The following is a 26,807-nucleotide window of genomic DNA, read 5'->3' on the forward strand; positions in this document are numbered from 1 at the left end:
ACAATTATGCCCACAGTTTTAATTGTCAGAAATTAATCTAAATTCCTCATAAATAATTTTGATTTTTATATCATAATATTTGAATCTACATTTCTCAGATATTTATATCAAACAATTCCACACTGTCTTTCAGAAAATAATACTAGCCTCTGTGCACTATGTAAGTGTGTCTGTGGTCATCAGCCTCCATGATTGCCCACAATGACTCTCACTTCCTGTTACTCACACACTAGGTATATCTGCCAGGGTTGACAACAGAATGCTATGGAAATCCTTACTGTGGCTTAGAAAGCCAGATCATAGAAAACCTGTTCAGCTTCTGACAGGAGTTTAGGCTTAGATGTCAATGAAGGACAGGCTCAACTTGTTGTTTTCCTGATAACATATGAAGGAAAGCACCACATTTGTTCCTCCATAGGATTTATAGTACTACAGGAAAATAAGGATAGAAATATCAGGGATTTTTGTTGAGATAAAGCTAATTTGAGTTTTAACCTTAGACCCTGGGTGGGTGAGAATGTGCCATTCTAAACTAAGCAAAAGTCAAGAAGACGATCCCTTCCCTTAAGAGATAATCCAGCTGAGCCTTTGATCTGCTGGTCAGGAGACACACTACAGAAGTAGAAAGATATTTATCCCTTTGGTGAGGTAGTGTACTTATACCTCTAGAATCCCCTCCCTCATTGCACATGGCCAAGGATTCTAGTGGCTAAACCTGTTTTCCTGAGTTGTAACTTAAAAAGCATAATTTTCCCTTTTGTTTATTCTTTCTCTTCACTGAATGTTGGTGTAAATACTTCACATGCTTGTCCTAGAACCTTGGGGCTTCTTTATCTTTCTTTGAATAAATATCCTCTGCCTTACCCATACTTCTATGTTCATGTGCCTAATTTTCCCTGCTTCTAGGACTAAGTTCTCCACAGTGTGAAAATCTACACTTCCGCTTTGGTACCTTTTGAATGGACAATTTTTAAATATTCTCACACTTGCACCTTACAGAGAGAAACACATGGTTAGAAAACATGATAACTATTTACAACAGGAAGAGAACATCTTAAGAGTGACTCCTCTCACCGAGTCAAATGTCACAGTGTTTACTTCAGGCTGACATCTTGACACCAGCCTAAAGGCCCAATTTTGGCTATACCTTTTCTAGATCTTACTAAGCCCAAGAAGTTCAGAATAGATTATAATACTTATCTCCAGCTGCTAAAGTTTTGGGTAACTTGTGGTGGTTTGATTCAGGTGCCCACCATAAACATGTATTTTGAATGCTAGATACCCAGATGGTGGCAATTTGAGTCTCCTGGAGGCACTGTATTGCTGGGGAAGGGCTTATAGATGTAATAGATAGATTCCCCTTGGCAGAGTTTAGCACCCTGCTGTTGTTGTCCACCTGATGTTGGCCAGGAGATGATGTCCACCTTCTGCACATGCCATTGTTTTGTTTTCCCCTGCCATCATTGAGCTTCCCCTCAAGTTTATAAGCCAAAATAAATCCTTTCCTCCAACAAGGTGCTCCTGATTGGGTGTTTTCTACCAGCAATGTGAAGCTGACTATAACAGTAAAATTGGTACCAAGAAGTAAGGTCATTATTGCTAGAAACCTGACTGTGTGGCCTTTGATGGAGGAATGTGGAAAGATTTGAAACCTTGGCCTAAGAGACATCTTGAAATGCTATAAATCCAGCTTGATGAGCCATTCTGGTTAGAGCTAGAAGCCCTGAATGCAATAAAAACTAGGGACTGTGAGGTTTGGCTTATTGGGGTGAAAAAGAGTTTTTCTCAGACTGAGCTAGAAGCAGTTTGTGTGAGAGGCTTGCTGTTATGCCCCTGTCCTGAGAACTTGTGCAGGGTGGCATTGTGTAGAAATGGAGTGGTGTGTGTAGATGGATATGGTACAGAAAGAAAAGGAAATCTTTGGGTTTAAATTGCTGCCCATTCAGCTGCAATTGTTTGAGAGATTAAAACCATTGAGATGTATTTGGACAATAGGAAAAATGCAGGCTTTTTTGAAGTAAGGGGCCTGATTGCTGCAGGGGTCTTCAAGGTCTTCTTTGTTCTCCCCTGAATTAACAAGTTGGTAGCCACCTGGTACAATGCAGTATAACAAATACAGGATAGAAAGGATCATTGAGTTTGCAACATGGTCTTGTGTTTTAGAAATGGCCATGGACTAATGCATGCCCCATAATCCCCATAGTATTGACTTGCATCTCCAACAAGGAGGGCCTCTTCAGAAAAGGGGAAGGGAAGAGAGAAAGGACGGTACCCACATGTGTTGTTTACATACTAAATATGTCCATATCTAATAAAAACAAATTTTAAAAAATGGCTATGGCTAATTGGAAATAGGCTTGTTTCAAGTTGGAAGACCTGAATGCAATAAGAAGTATGGAATGTGTGAAGGTCCAAAAGAGCCATGAAGATGAATGATGGGTTACAGTGGAGACATAATGGAGATGCCAGAACTATGGGATGACTGTCAAGGAGAGCTGCTGACACCACATGAAGTTTTCTCAGACTGTGAGTAGCCTAGCTGAAGGGGCATAATTGGAACTCCAGAGACTCATCACTGGTTAGAATTATCAGATTGGAAACTTTTCACTGATTAAAGTTGTTGGACTTGGAGTTACAGAGTGTGATGTTTGCCCTGTCTGTTTTGAATCTAGTTCCCTTTGCCAGTGTTCAGCACACTCTCCTGCTGCTGTTGTCCACCTGATTTTTGGCCAGGTGATGTCCAGCCTCTGTTCCTGCTGTCATTTTTCCCTGCCATCATGGAGTCTGTAAGCCAAAACAAGCTCTTTCCTCCCATAACTGCTTTTGGTAGGAATGTTTGTGTCAGCAATATGAAACTGGCTGCAATACTTGTTATTTTATAAGTAGTATACTATTCTTAGAATTATAGGTCAAAAAATTAATAATAAGTTATTTAGATGTATTTATTTAAAACTATAGTCACTAATTTTATTCTAAAAAATTTGAGTGCATTGCATTGCCAGTTTTGAGTCATAATTAAGTTCAAGAACTATTTCCTATTTACATAAAATGTGAGTGTTTATTGTGTAAAGTTGTTTACTGCCAGTTTTTAAGCTCTAGTTTAAAATACATTAAATATTAGGACAATTTTGTTTCTCTTCTTATGAAATATCTACTATAAGGTTTGTAAGTAAGGAAACCTTACACAAGTTAATTTCTCCTATAACATTTCAGGAAAATAACTCTTCTGACCCTAGATTTTTTTCATCTAGATAGTTTGAAGCATTTAATTATATTCCTATAATTTGTTTAAGTTTAAAATGTTTTGAAATAAAGTATAACAGTTGTGGGATTTACTTAGTTGAGAAGTTTAAAATAAGTCTATCATGAAAACCCCAAACAAAACACAAAAAGAATCTAAGCTTTTGTTCTATATCAAATTTTATATACCAAGAATAATTTCATGTTAATAAATTACATGCATTCAGTAGAAATAGGAACTTCAGTTAAATAAAGTTGTGATTTGTTATAGATGTATGTCTATGAAACATATGAACAACTATTAAAATAATGAATCAATTTAGTTACACTGCTAAAATGACTTTACAACTAGTTACAATTCAAAAATGATAGGTTAGTTCTCTCAATGTCTTATTTTAACTATTTTGATAATATTTAAAACACAAATCAGTGTGACAATATGCCATTCATATTTTAATGTAAGTGATAAAAATTCAAAAGGCTAAAACTGTAAGAGCAATACCTGTAAATTCTTTTTTCATTGGTAGACCACTTGGGCAGGAAGCACTTGTGAGACCCATATTAACTGATGAAATCCCCTGATCACCACTGTATACATCCAAAACACTTCCAGATAACTTAAAGGAAAAAGGGAGAAAATATCAATTAATCCTTCTATATTTACATGGATATATTGAGTAGTAAAGTTTCAGTGTTTCATTTTAAATTTACCACTTTGCTAGTAATAATATCATTACATGGCATTTTGACTTATTTATTTATTTATTTGAGAGAAAGAAAGAGGCAGAAAGACAGATAGAGACAAAAAGAGAAAATAAGCATATCAGAGCCTTCAGCCACTGCAAATGAATTCCAGATGCATGTACATCTGGCTTATGTGGGTACTAGGGAATCAAACCTTGGTCTTTAGCCTTAGAAGCAAGTGCCTTAACCACTTAGCTACTTCTCCAGCCTGCATTTTAATTTTAAACAAGAACATGCTTTGACCATTTTAAATGCATGTGGATCAGATATAATGAAAAACTGTATTTAAACACAACGAGAAATTTGTTCATTCATGAAGGAAAATTCTGATGAATATTTACAATGTTATGGAAGTTTGAGCCATATTATAACATGGTTCTATGTAAATATAATTTAAAATATCATTTTAGATAAAATTAATAGATGTGTTAGTAGAACTGGAATGTTCTTGCAGACTACTTATTAAGTGTAACAGTGGAACACCTGGAACCTTAATAATGCCATCAGTACTACCTGTAACTAATGTCAATAGGCATTTTACATGTTAATAAAGTAAGTAACTCTCATTTCTGAAAGGCACTCTTTCTCACTGCACACTTAATGTTCTAGATTATTAAGAATATACCAGTTAGTAGCTCAAAGTACTCTAAGACTACTTTTGCATATATAAATATCAAATACATCCAGTTATATTGTCTGCAATTCTTGAAGTTGCTTTACAGGAATAATTTTTCAGAAACCAAAAGAACTTTAGACACAATGCAAAGTGGTGATGATTTATTATTCAAAATATGTTTACTAATTTGATTTTCCAAGAAAACTAAATTTAAATAATATTCATATTTTAACTTAATGTCAATTATTTCATATCATATGTATTTAGAATATAGGATTAGAATTAAAAATATTTTTCTAAGTATCTTTATTTCATTTCTTAGCAGTTAACCATAAACTGAATAAGAAGTAAACTTCTTCCTTTTCTTAAGGTCTGGAACAATACATATAGTATTCCATAAGAAAATTAGTGCAAAGACTCCTACTCCACACTCTCACTGTTGCAAAAGTCCAGTTCAAGCTGAGACAACCATTGGATATTTATAAAATCAAACTGGCAATAAATATGAAACAAGAACATATCAAGATGAAACTAGTTTCTGGAGAAATATCTCAGTATAATACATGGAATAAACTCTATATATTCCTGAGGAAAATAAATCTGAAAACATAATTGAAATCATATTCATATATTCACTTATTCCTCATTAACTTATTACAACTGCTAACTTTTATTTTATACAAAGTCAATCATTCTTTATTTGTTAATTTAATGTAATGTTTGCAGTGCTGAGGATTAAGTGCATGTCCTTACATACGCTATGTCAGTGTACTGTCCATGACTTACACTCTCAGCACAATAATCTCATTGTTTTAAAATACATTTATACTTATAGGTATTAGAAATGAGTTATTTAAGTCAAGTACCTACTCTTTTGCAAGTTCCTTATCTGTGAAACTAAAGACAAAGTTGACTATACTGGAAAGAAGATGAATATGAGTATCAAATAAATACAAGTAGGAGGGAGTCCAAAAGGCATTCGTTTACTAAGATGCCCCTAAATAGACAAATTTTCCAAGATCATGTATGAGAAGCCTAGTGATTGTAAGCTAAGGCATCACCAGTCTAAATTGTACATGTCCACTGTGACTGTGAGAAATATAATGGACATACAGAACAAAAAGACAGAGAGTAAGGGGGATAGAACTTGAGAAAAGGCATGTTTCCTCTGAAGACCTTGAGTTCAGATGGATACCAATGCAGAAGTGGCAAACTGTAGTAATATTAGAGGAGAAAAGAACTCTAGTTCATGCACACTGTCACAAAGAACTGAGCAGTTCCTGATGATCACCTCGTATTACCTGTCCAGACAGCACTCTGTCCATCATTCCATAGACATGGGGCTGGGTTCTGGTAATGAATCTAATCCTGCTTAACTATAGCTATATTACTTCTCCTTGGTTATTGTCTAATTTATGCCCTAGAGCACAGTGATTAATATCCTATTTAATTTTATGCTGCAGGTACTGTTCTATTTTATGTAAATGGCTAATCACTTTTTGAATATCATTAGACTATTGGGTTTCAATTTCAGAGTATGTAATACACTTCATGTAATCCAGAGTGCTTTTTCTCCATTAATAGTTGTGAGAATACAATGTTAGTAAAAATTACATGAGTTCAAACACGTCTGAAGAAGCTGATCAAGCATATTTTAATCTACATTTGTTAAATATATGACGCTTAGATAACAGGTAAAAGTCTTTACTTCAGTATATCAATAAATAATGGGAAGGAGTGGATCTGTGGATCTGAAAAGTTGCTTAGATATTACAGTTTCATAGTATTTAGATTTTATTCATTCATCTCCTACTGAAATTACTTGAACAGAAATAGACTGGATTAGAATGTTCTACATATTCTTTCCATCCAACACAATATTTTCTGAAAACAAAAATAAGATCACAGGCCAAAATAGCAAAGCACCTAAGGAAAATGACAACTTCAACAGTAAACAGTATGCAAGATTAAAAACGATATAAAGAGAAAAAACTTATAAATTAAATGAAACCAAGTTTCTTAAATTAGCCTAAATAAGTAAGAAAGGTGTTTAGAATAATTTTCAATAGAAGATAATAAGGAAACATAATAAAGACCAATAAATTGAGTGACCAAGCAAAAATAGGAGATGAAATATTTAAACAATGTGTTCTCATCATCATTAATTTCTAGAAATTTCACAATCTCATTTTTTACTTCTTCCACTACCCATTTATTGTTTAAAAATGTGTTGTTCTGTTTCCAGGAGCTAATGGGATTCCTGGCACATCTTTGGTTGTTAATTTCTAGCAATACAACATTGTGATCTGACATCATTCAGAAAGTTATGTTGATCCTCCTAAATATATGGAGGCAGGCTTTATGACACAGTAGATGATCTATTTTAGAGAAGGTTCCATGGGCTGATGAGAACAATGTGTAGTTTGTGGATTTGGGGTAGAATGCTCTGTAGGTGTCCATTAGTTCTAATTGTTCTATGATTTTGTTGAGCTCTCTCACTTCCCTGTTAATTTTCTGTTTGGATGATCTATCTATTGCTGATAATGGAGTATTGATTAATCAAGATATCCATCATTAGAGGAATAGATAACCAAGATTTGGTATATCTACACAATGGAATTCTACATAGCAGTAAGGAAAACTGACACAATGAAATTTGAAGAAAAATGGTTGAACCTGGAACAGATCATTCTCAGTGAACTCAATCAATCACAGAAATATAAGCATCATATAGTATCACTCATCTGTGGTTCCTACCCTGAATCTGCCCAAGATGCTGACATACCTAATAAGCATCCCGAGGACTGGACAATAGGGAAGGGGGGTAGGGCAAGGGTGGAGGTAGGAGACACAAAACTGGATCCAAATGGCAGTGATACCATAAAAATCTGTGTCTTAAAAGACAGACTAAATGGTTGTACCTTCATCAGGTCCCTAGAGAAAACATCGGAATTACAGGGCCCTGGAGAGGGTGTGATGAAGACTGCCCTTAATCTTTTGTTTCTATTTCTCTCTCTCCTCTCTGTTCTCTCTATCTCTTCTTTATATTACCTATTTTTTATTTGGTGCTGAGCTATAATTCCCAGTGCCAGCATGTGGTTAACATTCACACTGAGCTATTGATCAGAAAGACCTACAAGGTTTCCCAAAAGAAGAAAGATTTCTGTGAAAGTACTTGATGTCCCACCAAATGTTAGTGGTAAGACCATACTGCCAAAAACACCATATGCTGTTAGTACAGAACATGGAATGACCTGGCTGGACTATGGAAGAGAGTCAGTCCCCAGAAAGTTAGCTTGTCTAGTGCCAGAAGGTGCTATATGAGTGACTGGAGGAAAATGACCAACATTTGTCCAAGCAACCTGTGGTCTAAACTACTCAGCATCAAATAACCTGATGTGATGCTCACACAAGTTCAATAGTGGCACACAATCATGCTGGATAACCAACTGCTCTTGATTTAGATAAGTGATCCACTCAGTGGAATGAAACTCATAGCTGGTGCTGGGAAACAAGTCAGAACCATATCCGAAAAATAAGCCTGTTCTTCATTATCAAGCTCCCACCAATCGTGGGTTACAAGAGAGCCTATACCTATTAAATTCTCTCTAAGTTAATAATGGTTATCCCAATAACTGGTGCTGACTTCACTCTCTGTTAGGGAATTTGCTTCTCTTTTTCAGATGGATGCAGATCCTGAGGTGAGAACCAGCCTATCACACCTCACCAGCATCCCAGCTAAAACCAAGAGTAATTAGGGAAATTGACAAGAGTGTCTCTTATCCACAAATGATGGTTATCCACACAATGCACAATCCACATTCCCCAAAGAGGTGGGTTCCTGCAGAGGGGGAATGACAGGGAGGAGGGTAACAATGGTACCAACATGGCTGTATGCACACTGTGTACAAAACTAATGAAAAAAATAGCACAATGAAGCCGGGCATGGTGGTGCATGCCTTTAATCTCAGCACTCGAGGCAGAGGTAGGAGTATTGCCATGAGTTCAAGGCCACCCTGAGACTACATAGTGAATTCCAGGTCAGCCTGGGCTAGAGTGAGACTCTGCCTTGAAAACCCCAAAATAAGTAAATAAATAAATAAATAAATAAATAAGTAAATAAAATAGCACAATGAATGCATTGGGAAAGCAATAAACTCATCAAGTATAGTACCAAATTAAGGTAATTTTTAAAGAAGATTAAAAAAAGAATCAATGCTGGACATGCTGGCACATACCTTTAATTACCTCACTTGGAGGTAGGAGGATCACTATGAATTTGAGGACAGACTGTGACTATATTGTAAATTCCAGGTCAACCTGGGCTAGAGTGAGACAGTATCTCAAAAAGCAAACAAACAAAATAATCAAAGACAAGACATATGAAAACCTAAACAATATGTGTTTAGGACTAAATCATTAATAATAATACTCATAACAAAGAGAAAATAAAATAAGAAGGATGGAAATATTATTTTAAATGCACCACATAAAGACTATAACATTTTATTTCACCTAATTTCATTTTATTTTATTATAATTTTATATTTATTTAAAAATCAAAGCATGTATAAAATGAGAAGAAAAAAGACAGGAAAAACAAAAACTCAGACATATAAAACTAACATTTAAGTATACACAATAACAAAATTAAATCTACAAGCTTAAAAAGAGGAAATGTTGGACCAAGGAACAAAAAAATCAAATTAATATAAATCCTCCCTAAGATTTTTCAAATAAAGTCTAGCAATTACAAGCATTCATGTAGCAAATGAAAAAGCATTCCAAATATGCAAGAAAAGACTTAAGTCTACAGTGGAAATTATTTCCAATCATATGGGAAGATTTCAACACATTTTTGAAAAGCCAAACATAAAAAAATGAGTGATGTTAAAGAATATTTGAACAATAAAAGGAAGAGTGTAGCCTCATAGATGGGTATATGATTTTTGATGCAAAAATAGATAGAATATAATTTCCTCAAGTACATATGACACATTAAAAAATTATCATGTACTCAGCCAAAAGAAATCCTTAAAAAAATTCATGGAGCACTGGATTACCAAATATTGGGAACAATGTTAAAGTTATTAGTCAAATAAAGAGTAAAGATAAAATTTAACAGCAAAAGAAAAATAATGAAAATGTGCATGAAGTCGTTTCTGAGACATGAAAACAATATCAAGGAATTTGCAGCCTTAATTATATGTGAAGACAGATTAAGTATGGTGCTAGTTAAACTAAATTTGACTCTCAAGAGATGAGGTGGGAAACATTTCCTTATGGTGGTAAAGCCACTAGAAGGACCCACATACATTGGAAATAATCCCCTACTGGTGCCGATGAAGGTAACCCTGACTGAACTAAGTGGTTCACACCCACACATGATAAACAAAAGTGACATCGAAGTAGAGAGGGATTAGTCAGGAAGAAAAAGGAATTCAGAGTAAGGAGATAGGAAGGCAGATCAAGAGAAGATAATGGGAGTGGATTATGATAAAAATATATTATATGCATGTATAAGGATTAATAATTAAAATATAATGATAAAAATTACAAAACGTGATCAACTAATGTATATCAAATAACACAACTATGAAAAGTGAAAATAATTAATATTTACAGATAATAAATTTCTTGTCTTGGGGAAAACAAAATAATATGATTGTCATGTTTCTAACAAGACTGAAAGAGACATGTCAAAGTATTTCAAATAAATGGACACAAAGTAGAAAGCTAGAATTAAAAAAAAAATGTGTTTTCCCTTAGGATGTGAATCAAGACAAGGATGTCTGTTTTCAACTCTATTCAATGTAATTTTGGGTTGTCTAGACAGAACAATTCATTTTTTAAAAAGCCACACAAATTATAAAACAATATGGGAAATGGCCTCCACTAAAAGGTGATATGATCCATGATCTCATATTCAAAAAATCCTAGGATTCCACCAAAAGTAATCTCAATCTTATTTGAGTTCACAAATGAATTCATCCAAGGTTTCAACATAAATCAATACACAAAACCATTTGTATGTTTATACCTGGATGAAGAAAAATAGAAAAAAATTTAAGAAAATATCCATTTAAAAATGATACCAAAAAGAATGAAACACTTAGGAACAAAGTTAACTCTCATATAGGAAAGACCTATGTACTGAAAATTAAAGTTACAGTTGAAATTAAGGAATATGTAAGCGAATGGAAAGATATCCTATGTGCTTAGGAAGATTTAAGGTTATCAATATGATACTACTACGCACAATCTACAAATTCGATGTAATCTCTATTAAATCCCAAGTACATTTTTCGAAGAAATAGGTACATGCATATTAAAATTATATGGAATAACAAGGAGCATTAACAAACTGATACCATCTTGAAAATTAACAAACTGGAAGTATTAACACTTCTGGATTTTAAAACTTGCCACAATATTATAGTGATCTAAACAGTGTGATTTTGACATCCTGACAAGTACATAAACCTAATGAGTATAATAAAAAGGCCAAAGATATACCCTCTAATATATGAGCAAATAATTTTGACAAGGTTGCCATGTCACCCCATAGGGAATGGACATTTTAAACAAATAGGATTGCTTTCACTGGATTACTGCAGGAAAAAGAATGAAGTTTGGCCCTGTGTTATGCCACATTTAAAATTAACTCCAAGTGTACTAAATAATTCTCTAAGAATAATAAAAGAGTAAAAGCTTCATGACATTAGATTTGGCTATGATTTTTAAAATTTTTTTGTTTATTATTTTTATTTATTTATTTGAGAATGACAGACAGAGAAAGAGGCAGGTAGAGAGAGAGAGAGAGAGAGAGAGAGAGAGAGAGAGAGAGAGAGAATGGGTGTGCCAGGGTCTCCAGCTACTGAAGACGAGCTCCAGATGCTTGCGCCCCCTTCTGCACCTGGCTAACGTGGCTCCTGGGGTCCTTAGGCTTCACAGGCAAGTGCTTAACCACTAAGCCATCTCTCCAGCCTTTGGCTATGATTTTTGTGGACACATACAATAATCTCAGTCAACAAAAGAAAATAATGTATAATTAGACGTTACCCAAAATTTAAAGTTTTGTATAAATAAAAAAATGCTATCAAGCAAGTGAAAAGACATCCACATTTTTGAATCTTCCATGTATGTTTTACAAAGATTAAATTAATATGAGACACCGTATTTGAGAAAGAGACAGTTGACAGCAAGAGAAATGTATCCACTAAGTTTTCAAAATGAGCCAAAGTATCCTGCAGACATTTCTTCTAAAAAGATACAAGAATGGCCAGTAAGCATACGAAAACCAACATCACTAACTCTTAGGGACATGCAAATCAAAGCCACACAGAATTCCATTTCACATTCATTAGGATGGCTATTATCAAAAAAGGAAAGGGCATGGTGACAGCAAGTGTTGGAGAGGATGTAGAGAAATGAGAACGTTGGTACATTTCTGGAGAGAATGGGAGATGGTATAGTGTTATGGTAAACAGCATGGGTTCCCCAAAAGTTACATACAGAATCATTCCATCAACTCCACTTCTAGTATTGTACCCCAAATAACTGAACACAAATATTTTAACAAATAAGTACCCATATTCACAATAATTTAAAGGTGGAAACAACTCAAATATCCACCAACAGATAGATTAATAAAATATGTTTTGTCATAGAATGGAATATTAATCAGCTTTAAAAGCATATCTGGACATATGCTACAATGTGGGTAATCTTTAAATGCATTATACTAGAAGAAATACCCCAGACGCAAAGGGGAAATTTTTCATATAGTTCTATTTGTAGGACTGAGGTACCTTGCATAATCAAATTTATGAAGACAAAAGTATAGTGAAGATAACCAGAGTCAGGGAGTATTATTGGCTAATGGGTAAGAGTTTCTATTTGGAAAACAAACAGTGCACAAAACTGGCAGCATTAACTGTTGCATTACATTCTAAGTGTAGGAAATTAATGCCACTGAGTTATATGCTTAAAAATTTCAAAATGTCAAATTCTATTCTAACCACAGTGAAAGGAGAAGAGAGCTTACCATTGATAATTGGTGTATGATTGTGCAGGCTAAGATAGATGCACAAATTTGTTAAAGTAAACATATCTTGTGATAGAACAACCTATAAACGTTGTGGCTGAAACAGTCTTATGGTCACTAAAAAAACTCAATATGCTGGACAAGAAAATTACCTGGACTACATAACCTTATGGTGAAAAAATGTCTCATTTTTAAGATATGCATTTGTTTTTTTGAATTTGGTGTCTCCCGTAAACTAACTCTTAGGGAGTTCTGAATGCTAGGGCCCCAGCTGATGAAAATTTGGTGAAAATTGGGTTTTCTCCTACCATCATGGAGCTTCCTCTCCAGTCTGTAACCAAAAGAAACCTTTGCCTCCCACAGGCTTCTCTGGTTGGATGTTTTGAGATACCAAAATGAAGCTAACTGCAACAACATATTGTGCCACTATTGCAGGAATAATTCCAAACAATAGAGGCAGGAGAGCATGTGATTTAACTAACACTGAAATCATGGAGATGTTCTAAAGAAGGAACCATTATAAAGAAGGAACCATTCATAAAGAAGGTCCATTTCACTCATGATTAAAAAGGTAAGCAAAATGTTAACATCAATTTCAATCCAAAAACAAGTATAAATAATTCCCATAATCAATTTGTGTTTCCCATGGTGGATTTTATAATATCAAAGAGAAAGACATTTAGGACTATCTCAATAAATTCAGAAATAGCATTTGACAAGTTAATACCATTACAATAGAATTCTTGGTTTTCTAGGAAGCAAAGGAAACTTCCTTAACCCAATGAAATGTATCTGAACTACTAGAATAAATAGGATTCTAATTGTTAAAATATTCAAATTATTTCCATGGAGACCACTCCTTTTGGCATTCTTTAACTTTGTATTTGTATGGCTAGCCTAGGTAATAAAGAGGAGAAGAAAAGAGATATGCTTACAGAAACAAGTCTCCTTCTACATGTAGAAAATGATATGCAATCAATATATTCACATAGTGTAGCAGATCATATACTTAACACATACAAGTTTAAAACCACTTAAATAAGAACCAAGTTTGCTATTTCTCAGCTAAAGTATGGCAGATTAGCAAACAACAGAATAGAAAAGGTTGAGGCCTTCAAGTATAACAATAATAGAAATGTCAATGACTTTAAACAATAATGCAAAGCTTAAGAAGGAAAAAGTAAGTCTGTAACTAGTTTTCTTCATAGAGATCATTTTAATTTACATTTATCTGAAAACAACTATATGCATAATTGTATGTTTTATAGATTTCTTTGGATAATATAAATAATTTTATACAGTATTTTTTCTAATAAAAACTCTACTTATGAATTATTTCCTAAAGAGAAGTTTTCCTTACCATTTCAGTCTAGTGTATACTGATTCATTCACTAATTTTGTTATTCTCATTTTCCTCCTTTTCTATTGTACAGAGATGTTGGGGATATAGCTCACTGGTATGGCATGTGATACAAAGATTCTGTAATGATTGGATGCATTTATAATTTGTATTTTCTACATCAGGTTCTATACAATACTATGTAATAGAGCTTATCAAATATTTCTTGCCTCGGAAATTTGTATAGATCAAGATTGTTCAATATTTAATTTATTTTGCAAGCAGAGAGGGAGAGAAAGAGAGAGAGAGAGAGAGAGGGAGAATGAGCACAACAGGACCTCTAGCCACTGTGAACAAACTCTAGATGTATGTACAACTCTGTGCATCTGACTTTAGGTAGGTACTGAAGAACTGAACCCAAGTCATTAGGATTTGCAGGCAACTGCTTTAACCACTGAGAAATCTCTCCATATCTAATACTTCAATTTAATGTTTTCTTACTGTTATGATAAGAAATAATGTTCATTTTCTTTTACATTTAATGAAATCTTGTGTTTTTCCCCCTTAAAAAGTTACTATCCTCTTCAAATTGCAACTTTAAATCTAAAGGGATAAAACAAGGAAATTTCTATTGAAATCCGTGTAGCGGAGACATGATTTTGAGAACTCAGTGACTAACTTTCCACAACCATGGAGAAAAATGGCTTTGTCACTACTGAAAATAGTGTACTGTTCTATACAAAACTAAAATCTGTATCTACAAGTGTGGTAGAAGTATCTAAGTAAAATATGAAAAAATCTGGATCTATCCACTTCCTCTTATCAGGACAACATGTGACCCAAATTCCACATACAACATTTCCATTGGTTTAGCCTACTTACTCTCCATTTGCTACATCCAATTTGACTCTGCCACAACTTTTTAAAACAACCATTCTTCGGTTCATATTTTCTTCTCTGTTTTCATGCTTCAAGTCTCATGGCCCTACACATAAATTACATCTTTAAAGGGCCTTTGCCTATTCAGCATTATTTCCCACTACTCTCAAGCTTTGCAAGGCTTGTCATCAGTACATGGATATACGGTTGGACTTTAAGTAGTGATTCCAGGCTCCACTATGAGGAAGGAGTTTCTACTATTATGAATATGTGAACCCATGTACATGGTTTTTTTTATAGATAATAAAACATAAGCATTATAATCTATATTATGTCATATATAGTTCATTACTTATTGCATACCAGCATTGACAGATGTATATTCTATAATAATAATAATGGAAATAACATCTCAAGTAATGTTTATAACAAGTCTGTAATATAAATATAACTACCATTATAAAAGATAAATAACTGTAGCTCTGAGAGGAAAAGTAATGATCCCAGGATCATGGAGCTTTAAAAATAATAGAGAGAAGTCAGGCGTGGTGGTGCACACCTTTAATCCCAGCACTCAGGAGGCAAAGGTAGGAGGATTGCCATGAGTTTCAGGCCACCCTGAGACTACATAGTGAATTCCAGGTCAGCCTGAGCTAGTGAAACCCTACCACAAAATACCAAATATTATTATTGTTGTTGTTGTTGAGGAATAAGATTAAAACTCGGGCTTACATGACACAAAGGCTGTACCTACCCTATTGTAGAGTCTTCTTGCCTTTAAAACATTTAATGTTACATTCTTTGAATACTCAAAACAATTAATAGCCATTGGACTCTATTTTTTATGTTTTAGTCTTTGCCTTACTATTTTTTTTGAAACTTACTTCATCACTATTAAAATCAGCCACTTCCTCTCCAAGGCTCAATTTTGGGGCCAATGCTTCTGCAATACTCTCCCTCATAGAAACCTAGTTTATTTTCCTCTTCACCAAAATAAACTGGATATAGTTATTTTTAATTTAATTCACATTTATTATTTTTTTAAATTTGATTTATTAGTTTTCTTTTCATCAAATACAGGCAGTTTGGTACCATTGTTTAGGCTCATCTATGATCTACCCCCTCCCACTAGACCCTCCTTGTTGATGTAAATGGGTCGTGCACTGTGGGGTTAGTCCCCAGTTATTGGTATGCTAAATGTCTCTGCAAATCATGACCCAACATGTGACTCTGACATTCTTCCTGCCCCCTCTTCTGCAAAATTTCCCTGAGCCATGTTGGGTTCATTTTTGGTCTGCTTCAGTGCTGAGGTGAGTGGGCACATTTATTATTTTAACTATTTTAATTTATATTTATTTAGCAACAGAGAAAATATCTTAGTATTAGCTAACCATGTTCCAAAAATAATATCATTTGTAAAAGGCCTGAGATAGTTTCTGAAAACAATACACATACATTATAGATATTGGTAATCTCCTAGATAATCTCATTATAAATACATAGAAGTAAAGAAAAGCCTATGTAAGGTCAAATGTTATATTTTTCAGATAGTTTCCCAGAATAAATAACAAAAGAAAACAGAGTCATTTTTTCTATGTGTGTGTGCATGTGCCATGTCACATATTCAGTGTGATTTTCAAAGGAAACTGAAGGAAATTTTAACGTTGTTTAGATCTCTACTTTGCTTTTCTGTACAGATATTCACTAGGAGTCTAAATTGTTAAAAATGAGCAGGAGACTATTAGCTAGAATGACCGTAGACATAAAAAGAAGATCCACTTCTGATAGGAGCAGAACACTGTAGGGAACCATATACTGTACAATGTATGCATACATGAAACACTGACATTTGAAAGATTATTTTCCTTCCTTGTGGGTGTTGATTCATTTAGATTCAGTAAGTCAGATTTTGCCAGTTTTAGGACACAAACTTACTGATTTCCCGTGAAGTTTATTATTTGTTGAAAACATCACTATGAGGCTTAAGTCACAAATACTGACCCCAGATATCCTGCTGTTATTTTGTTATTATTATTTTGCCCCGTTATAAGTGAATAAAAATAATGAGTGGGGCTGGAGTAGAAGTTTCTTTAGCAAGCTAGCTTTGCCACAAATAGAAAAAATAAAACTCAAAGAGGACAAATATTTTCACATCACATATTTTATATGTTCAATGTCTTTCTAGTTCTAAATCAATAAAATGGTTGGTAATATTAACGCAAAACAAGAAATTAGTGGAATACTTGCCTTTTCATAGAAAATTATAATAAAGCATTACTTTAAGTTAGCAATTTTAACTAAATAGCTCTTATAAGAAAATAAGCTCTCAAGACAGTAAATTATATTTTATACTAATAAAACCTCAATTTCTACATACCTTATTAATTGGCTAGAAGATTTTTTAAAAATTAAATTCAGTGTTTAAGCCGGTTTCATCTCCAAATACTGAAAGAATTTCAAAATTCACTTGCTCACCAGTTTTAACTTCGATGAATCTACAACTTTTACAATAGCACTGCTTGTGTCTTTTTCCTTCATAGTTTTCTTTTCCTTAAACTTGCAAACAACAACTGGGAGCAGAGTGGAGACACTTCTGCACTAAGGTGAACTTTGGTTCTTCCTTGGACTTTAAGACTAATCTGGTCTAGGCTGCAATTGACAGAAGCTTGCTCACTGATGTCATTCAGTCCTTTCAAGTTCCAACCAAGCACAGGGGGTTGTTAATATTTACTCAGTCCTCATCTCTGGAATGGTCTTGAACTATAACAGTTTACTTAGATTGCCAAATGCCACCAGCATTTACAGATACCTGATTGAAAAATATCTATAGATGTTAAAAGAAGTGAGTTCGTATACACAACCATGTCTCTGAAAGAAAAAAAAGTGAGCTAAGACCAATGGTTGGAAGTCATAGAGAGTCAGATCTAAAGTTTGATGCTAAACAGTCAATCAAATGCAATATGACATTTCACTTCTCTCTTCAGTCCTTTGATATCTTAAAATTCTATATTTCTAATGATATATAGTCACATTCCAGTACCTGCTAACTTAGTGTGGGTGATAATGTTGTACTGGGTTTTTATCTAGGGCTGTAGCCAAATCCTGAATCCGCTGTTTATTTAATGAAGGCACAAGGGTAAATTATTGAATTTCTCTAAGCATCTTTCTACACATGCAAAAATATTAGAGGTCTCTACAACATGGGTTTGTTCCAAAGATTGTACAATACTTTTCAGGAAAAGTATAGAAAATCATTATCACACAGTGTATATGAAATATAGATTGCCATGTTTTAGTGTTTGCCTGAAACTTACTGTTGCTACTCTTTAACCATTATGCATATTCCTAAATAGAAATTATATTAGGGATATTTATCCCCTGTGTTATTTAGTTTTGTGTATTTACTATGTGTTTGCTGTCCCATGTGTGAGTCACTATGCTAGGTGTAAGAATTAAATAATGAACAGCCTATTGTCCTAAGAGAAGAAAGGCTGAGGAGCACCGAGATACTAGGAAATGCTGATACCCACTAGGGCAAACAGTAGGTGTGGGTGTAAGAATATAAGATAAAATAAGATACAATGCTCAATGGAGTTTTTGTTGTGGTTCCAGACCAACCAAAAGTAAAATTAGGGAAACAAAATCATCATTGCATCCATGTTGTTTGAAGTATCTTTTAAATCAGAAAATATATCAAGAAGTAGGATATCTGAGTTGCACATATAGAAGAGAGACATAGGTTGGATATGGGTTGTTAGCCCCTATAACATTTTCACAGAAGTATGAGGAAAAAAGTCTGAATGTTGGTACACGTCACATCTAAAATTATGTTAGAGGAGAGAGAACTAAAGTAAGAAATATAGAATTCTGACAGTGTAAGATTCCAGGTATCTCACATTGCTTCAGGAGTGGTCAATCTTGCTGAAGAGAAGTCAGGGTCCATGAGAATGGAGACTTAAAAACTGGCTTTTGCACTGGTTGGTTTCACAAATCTTTTTATTTTTTATAAGTTATTTCAATTAATTTATTTATTTTACAGAGAAATAGGGAGAGAGAGAGAGAAAGAGAGAATATGGATGCACCAGGGCCTCCAGCCACTGCAAACAAACTCCAGATGCATGCGCCACCTTATGCATTTGGCTAACGTGGGTCCTGGGGAATCGAACCTTGGTCCTTTGACTTTGCAGGCAAATGCCTTAACAGCTAAGCCATCCCTCCAGCCCCCAAAATCATTTTAGAATCAACACAAAAGCTTGATTGAAGAGGATAGAATGGAGAAGAGGTGTAGACATGGATGAAAAGCAAGCATTGAGGATTTTTGGTTATGCTGGTTTTTGTATAATGATTGTTTTTATTACTTTTGTTGGGCTTGTGAGTTTTCTGTTCTTTTTGTTTGTGTTATGGCATGTTTTTCCAGAGGTATTGAAATTACATTGTACCCAGGAAGAAGATGTATTTGAAGAAATGTGTTTGATATGGCCTGATTACTTGTGAATATTATAGAAGACTAGTGTAATGCTTATATTTACAATCCTATAGATTATCCCAATATGCTGACAATAGAGGATCACTCATGTAGAGAAGCAAAATACTTGGACATTTAAGAATAAATAGGATCCAGGAAATAAGTCATGGACTGACTTTTGGTTTTGAGCTAGAACAATTACTCTCTTATAATTGGAATGGCAGAGAAAGAAGAACTCAAAAGTATAGGAGAGCCAGTGATGTAAGGCTCAAGGGACACATTCTAATCTGACTGCAGATCATTTCTCCATGAAGAATGTTGTTAAGAGGAATCTGAAAAGTATATAAAAGTTGGGAAAACTTGAAAATTAATGGAGAGAAGACACTAGGTGATCTCAATTATTGGTGATTTTACCAGAAAATGGCTACAGTTTTCTCTCATACTCTTAAATACTCCTGTGAAGTTTAGGTAATATGCTTGAGATGACCAGTAAGGGCAATGTAGTAGAATCCTACTAATTTGTCTGCTTAGATTAAGATATAGTATAAGGGTTAGAATTTGTCAAGAATAGTAAAATGAAGGAAAATGGGACTGACAATAGTGCTTGCAGAAAGAATTATAGTGTTATAGTGCTGTAGTGAAGATCAAGGATGCTACATAGGGCCAGAAAGATTTACAAACATGACAGGGAGAATTAGTAGCTATTGAAAACCATGGTAGCTCCACTTACTTTGTTATCCAAATAAACTTAAATAATCAGTAAACTAGCAAGGTAAGAGGAAGCACACTGAAAAAAAAAAAAACTGGGATAAGTGATAAAATATGTGCAATAACATGGTAGGTAAATAGAGAAATTGGCATGGACAAGATCTCAGCTCTGAGCATATGAGGCATGGTGGAAATAGGAAGACAAACCTTCTTGGTGCTAAGAGGTGGGGAAGCAGAGAGGGCAAGTTTGATGGAGTAAATGCTTCTTACATTTTGGTTGGTTGCAACAGAAACTAATTATCTGTATATTCCTTGACTAACAACTCTCTTGAACTCACAGGTATTATCAACTCAAACCCTAGATATTCAAGATTCATTATGTCAAAAGTACTTGGGAGAAATTGATGTACACAACCCTTGCCTTGCTTTACTTTTCCAGGTCCAACAAAATTGCCTTGAATTAATCAGAGACTTCCTTTTCTTAATACAAGTAGAAGCCTACAAAACTTAAACAGGCAATTCACAGAGGAAGAGATACAAATGGCAAACACACACTTAAGAAAATGTTCATTATCCCTAATCATCAGAGAAATGCAAATTAAAACAACTATAAGATTCCACCTTACCCCAATAAGGATAGCCAACATCAAAAGGTCAAATGAAAATAAATGCTGGCGAGGATGTGGAGAAGCAGGGACACTCATTCACTGTTGGTGGGAATGCAGGATGGTACAACCACTTTGGAAAGCAATATGGAGACTCCTGAAAAAGCTGACTATAGAAATACCAACAGACCCAGTTATACCATTACTGAGCATCTACCCTAAAACCTTCAAACCAAAAGCCAGAGAGATTTGCTCAACCATGTTCGTAGTGGCTCAATTCATAATAGCTAAAAGCTGGAATCAACCCAGATGTCCATCATTAGAAGAATGGATAACAAAGATGTGGTGTATCTACACAATGGAATTCTATACAGCAGTAAGAAAAAAACAACATAAAGAAATTTGAGGAAAAATGGTTGAACCTGGAACAGATCATTCTCAACAAACTTACCCAATCACATAAAAAAAAAATAGACACATAGTCTCACTCATCTACAACACCTAACCTGAATCTACCCAAGATACCTTATATACCCAGCAAGCACCTCATGGACTAGACAATAAGATGGATGGGAGGGCGGGGAGGGCATCGAAGAGTGGAAAACAGTAATCCGGACCCAAACGGCAATGGTACCATAAAATTCTACTTCCTAAAAGACAGACCAAATGGCTGAACCTTCACTAGACCCTTACAGGAAACACCTGAACCACAAGACACTGGAGAGGGTAGGATCAAGACTGACCTAAATTTCCTACATCTTCCCTCCCTCCCTCTCCCCCTCTCCCCTCTATCTCTCTCCTCTCTAACTCTTGTATATTAGTTATCTTTTTCCTCAATTTCTTAGTGGACACTGACCTGTAACCCCCACTTCCAGCTTGGGCCTACCATCCACAATGAGCTTTTGATCAGAGAAACCTACAAGGTTTCCCAAAACAATGACAGACTTCTGTCAGAGTACTTGATGACCCACCAAAGGCCAGTGGTAAGACCCTATTGCTGAAGACTCCATATGCAGCTGACGGGTAAAATGGAATGACATGGCTGGAAGCCAGGAGAGAGTCAGTCCCAAGACAGTCAGCGTGTCTAGTGCCAGAAGGTGCTACATAGGTGACTGGGGGAAATGACCAAGATCTGTCCAAGCAACGCATTGTTTAACCTAATAAGCAACAAATAACCTGATGTGATGCCCACACAAGTGCAATAGTGGTACACAGCCATGGTGAGGAACCAATTGCTCTTGATTTGGCTAACTGATCCACTCAGTGGTACTAGACCCACAGCTGGAGCTGGGAAACAAGTCAGAACCATACCCAAATACAAGCCCACTCTACAATATCAAGCTACCATCAGTCATGGGGTATAAGAGGGCCTACACCTATCATACTGTCTATCAAAAAAGTAAGTGTTATCTCAATTCTCTGGGTGCTAACTTACTCTCCGTTGGAGAATCTGCTTCTCTTTTCCAGATAGATGCAGATCCTAAGAAGAGAGCTGCCCCAACATACCTCAAAAGGGGCCAAACTGAAACTAAGGACAACTGGCGAAACAAGCCAGTTGGGTGATGTTTTCCTGCGAACCAGATACCAGCACAAAGGGGAAGGAGACCAACGCAGAGAAAAATCAACTCCTACCAAATCAGAGAGCCAGAGCCTCAGAGGCCCCCAACACCTCAGCACCGAAGCAGACCAAAAATGAACCCAACATGGCTCAGGGAAATTTTGTGGAAGAGGGGGTGGAAAGAATGTCAGAGTCACATGTTGGGTCATGATTTGCAGAGACATTTATCATACCAATAACTGGGAGCTAACTCCACAATGCACGACCCATTTTCTTCAACAAGGAGGGTCCGATGGGAGGGGGTAGATCATGGATGAGCCTAAACAATGGTACCAAACTGCCTGTATTTACTGAAAAGAAAACTAATAAATTAAATAAAAAGAAATAGCAAGCAAAAAGAAAAATGTGTATACATCTTTGGGACTAGGCTATGGCAGTCTCTGCTCAATGGTAGCGAATAAAGCCAGCACAGAAGACAACAGAGGCAAATTTATGGAGGGATTATCACATACAATATCACTTAAGGATTTTTAGATGGCATGAGCCAATAAATACCTTTCATGCTTAAACTACATATGAATGGAGACCTACCACTTGATACCAAAAGTTCATTGGCTAATACAGTTACTCACAGCATTCCTCTGGATCAAAGAAGGTATTTATTTTTATCTTCACTCATTATAAAATCTTCTCCTCCCCCTATTCTACCTGCTTTTCCTTGCTTTTTGCCTGATTTTATTCTCTTAACTTTTGATTTTCTGCCATCTTTATTCCTGCACCCTTAAGTCTTGACTATATTTCATGACTGCATAAAAAAAAATCATTTCTTTGTAATGCATATCCTCAAATTCTCAATTAAGCATCAAGTTTCCTTAATTCAAGCTCAAAAGAAACTCTATGAGTAACATTTTAAGTATAAACCAGGAGCCTACTAAGATATAAGTTGAAAAGGCCTCAGAGACAACATTTCCAATTATTTTCATAATACAGAAAAAGAAAGCACAACAGTGTTAGCTTATGTGACTTGGTAATGTCTAGGTTGATCTTGCGATAAAAAGCCACCTCTTCCTCTCTGCATTTCAGGTATAACACGTCATATTGACCTACTATAAAGTCTCAGTCACATTATAGACTTGTTGATGAGAGAGTCATACTTTGAATGATGTATGTATTCTGTCAATATTTGGTTAATTGAATTAAATAGTATAATATGTAGATTTATAAAAGATCAATGGTCATTTATTGGTAAATATAATTATATCAATGCATCTAGGGCAGTAGTATCCAATCTATGTAATAGTGCAGTCTATGGATTAAAATCAAATTGATAAAACTCATTACTACTCATTTGTACTGAATGAGGCATTTTCAACAGCCATTCCAAAATAAGTAAAATAATTTGGCAGAGAACATTTCAATATATAAGTTCAATGAAGTAAGCACCATATGCAAGGAAGAGTAGATAGCAGGAAATAATATCATTTCCTCAAATAAAGGTGAATACTAGTGAAAAAAAATTATCCACATGCTGTGAAATTATACCAGGAAAAAGATCAACATTTGTTACATATTTACCCTGAAAATGAGTCAATTTTTATTTTACTTGGAATTTGAAGAGAAAAGATTGTCACTTCATCTTAAAAAGTAACAATAATAACAAAGATAGATTTCAAATCTCATTTGAACCTTGGCAAATAATATTAGCAATGTGATACACTTGGAGTCTTGCTTGTCAGAAATATAAATGAAGAAAGACAGAAGTCTTTAATTAGAAAGTCTATGAATTAATAAAGAAACAAGAAATGTTTCAAGAATTTATCTTAATGCTCAGAGTTTAAAACATTAATTTTAATATAGTCCAGTTGACTGATTTACAGATTATCAGTCTACCCCAGTCTATAAAATACAGCAATTCATACTCCTTAAAGGAGATCTTTAAAGTAAAAATTCAGTTAAAATCTCTTGTAGTCTAAAAGGTCTTAACCTCACAAAGAACCCAGACAGCACTTGTGATGCTTTGAATCAATGCCTCCGTAAGCTTATCTGTTTTGAGTGCTTGGAACGCAGCAGAAACACCTTGTGGGTTGAAGCCTTGGTGGAAGAGGTAGACGTTAGCATGTTATAGCCAGCTCATCCTTGCCAAAGCTCGGCTCACCCTATTGCTGCTATTTTCCCTTGCCGTGGCAGAAGAGATGTCCATCAAGCCTCTCTGCTCATGCTACCTTTTCTTTCACCATCGTGGAGCTTTCCATCAAGACTATAAACCAATATACAACCTTTCCTCCCATCAGCTGCTTTTGGGTAGGTGGCTTTTCCTAGCCACAAGAAGGTAGATACAGCAGCACTATGCCTACAAATCATATAGAAAGAATTATTCACACTTTACCAACAACATTTTCTATTAATAAGAAATAAATAATGACAAGGCAATAAATGTCAAATAGCAGAAAAGACACTATCTCCTCATTGAATAGTTGTGCGGAAAATGGTACTGACTTCAATAGAGAAGTTTACATTAAGGTGAGGAGGACTGTTCTGTATTTTCTGTTTTATTAATGTATTTTTTCTTTTCACTACAAAGATGTAGAACTTATAAATCTATAACTTATAGTAAAGTACTCACAAAATCAGGGCCTCATGAAGATATTTGATTGCAAGCACTATTGTAAATAATAAATGTGCAGATGAAATTACCCCTGGAAAATGCTACAGCAAATTAGATATGCTTACATATAAACATGTAAATTATATATGCTTATATAGAGAGATTAGATAGATGGCAGATGATAGAGGATAGGTAGATATTCTCCTTGTAGAGGAAGAGACAGAAAGTAAGAAGTCCCCTGAAATAAACAATAAGTATTATATATATTTATTTTGATTTGCCTCAAGTATTTACTAATATTCACATTATTTTCTACTTGAAAAGTGCATAAGTAAACACTGTTTAGTAGTCAAATGCAATTATAATTTTAATCATCAAGGGCTATTATTCATTTCAGTTTCATTGACCAACTTGGGTCTGGAAAAACTTACCGTTCTTTGCATTAGCAGAGGAGAGCCTGTTCCTTCCTCTTTAAAACTTGATTCCATACTAATTATATCCTCAATAACATCCTCCACCTAGAAAAACACAATGTATTTAGAATACTGTAAACAATGATGAAAGTGGCGCTCTCACATAAAACAAATGGATTTTAATAAGCTCTAGAAGTATTTTAATTTTTAATTTTTAAATATCAGCCATGTATATGAAAGCCAAGAATATTTAAGACTTTACATAATGTCAAGATGACACTGACATGCTCTTTTCCCTGCAGTTTTATCCCCCACTTACAGGAGACTGCTGAGTAAATCCACTGGGCCACAACTTTAGAAATCAGTATGTATATAAACAGAGTGTTCTCATGAAAGACCACCTAGTCCACACATTAACTTTTGAAAGACTTCCTATAAGCATCATATTGTTCTTTTAAAAGGTTTGGTTGCCTCTTACAGGTAAAAACCCAAAGATCAATGGTCAAATATTAGCTGACTAGTCACACAGATGTGGACTATAATGAAAACATATCATTCTCACCTTCTCTAGTAATAAATAATAAAGTAACATGAATAATAACACCAGTACTCATAAGCTCTTAAATAGTAATAATACCACAGCCTTCTATAGTGAATGAAATGTGCCAGGCAGTGTTTAAGTGCTTTGCATACATTATTTAATCCTTACATTATTTAACCCATGAGGTAGGTACTGTTTTTATCTCCATTAGGCAGAAGAGAAAACTTGAATAAAAAGAAGTACCTGGCTAATAATAAGTTATATAGGTTGTGAGTGATGGAGAAAAATTTGTCCTAACTTCAGTGGAACTTCTGTTCACTTTCTCAACTTTTTTCAAAAACAAACTTCCTTAGCTCTTTAGAGATGCTTTGAGCTAAGGATGATTTTATAAGTTGTTGGGGGGGGGTGTTAATTTTTACTTGTTTATTGGTAGAGGGGATGTTGTCATGATCTTTTGCCTCTGTGCAAACAAAGCACCAGATTCTTGCAATACTTTTTGCATCCAGCTCATGTGGGCAGTTTGGGACTAAACCTGGGCCACCTGGCTTTGAAAGCAAGTTCCTTTAACTACTGAGCCATCTCCCCAGCCCCTGAAAGCATATATATCTTTAAAAGGGTATATTTTCTCTTTCTTTCTCTCTTGCTTTTTCTGTTCTTTTTTTCTCTTCACTGTAGCTCTATCTGTCCTGTCTCCCATAAGATTGTCTTCAGTGAAATTTTAAAATGTATCAACTAAGCGACACCATAAGAGCTGAGTTTACCTAAGAACAGTTCTGTGAATTTCCCATGATATATTAGGAAATAACCAAAAGTAAGATCATGTAGATAGAGAAAAATGTTTTATGTCCTAATTAATGTAATCATCAAAACAATGCTGATGGCCAAGTTGAACCATGTGTCGAGAGACTTCTACTAAGATACTCCCAAAGATGATTTGCCAGTAAGTCACAACACTATTCATGTAGAAATCTAACATATATTTATCATACAATATTAATTATCAGAACTAGAGCTACAATAGCCAACAGTGTAAAGTTCCTGAATTCA

At 34.9% G+C, this 26,807-nt stretch overlaps 1 protein-coding gene across 2 annotated transcripts in view; it reads right to left on the reverse strand.

Annotated features, from left to right (window-relative positions):
* Positions 1 to 26,807, reverse strand: part of Tfec (transcription factor EC) — a 77,162-nt gene that overhangs the window by 14,850 nt on the left and 35,505 nt on the right. The window contains exons 3-4 of one of the 2 annotated variants that reach the window (XM_004658565.2): positions 25,238 to 25,324; positions 3,743 to 3,857 (exon numbers count right to left, since the gene is read on the reverse strand). In XM_004658565.2, coding sequence (XP_004658622.2) covers positions 3,743 to 3,857; positions 25,238 to 25,324 — 202 coding nt within the window. Of the gene's footprint in view, positions 1 to 3,742; positions 3,858 to 17,340; positions 17,452 to 25,237; positions 25,325 to 26,807 lie in introns of those variants that run through there. The other variant, XM_045160800.1, reaches the window with a different exon arrangement.

The sequence above is a fragment of the Jaculus jaculus genome, chromosome 10, assembly GCF_020740685.1.
Source record: "Jaculus jaculus isolate mJacJac1 chromosome 10, mJacJac1.mat.Y.cur, whole genome shotgun sequence".
NCBI lineage: Eukaryota > Metazoa > Chordata > Mammalia > Rodentia > Dipodidae > Jaculus > Jaculus jaculus.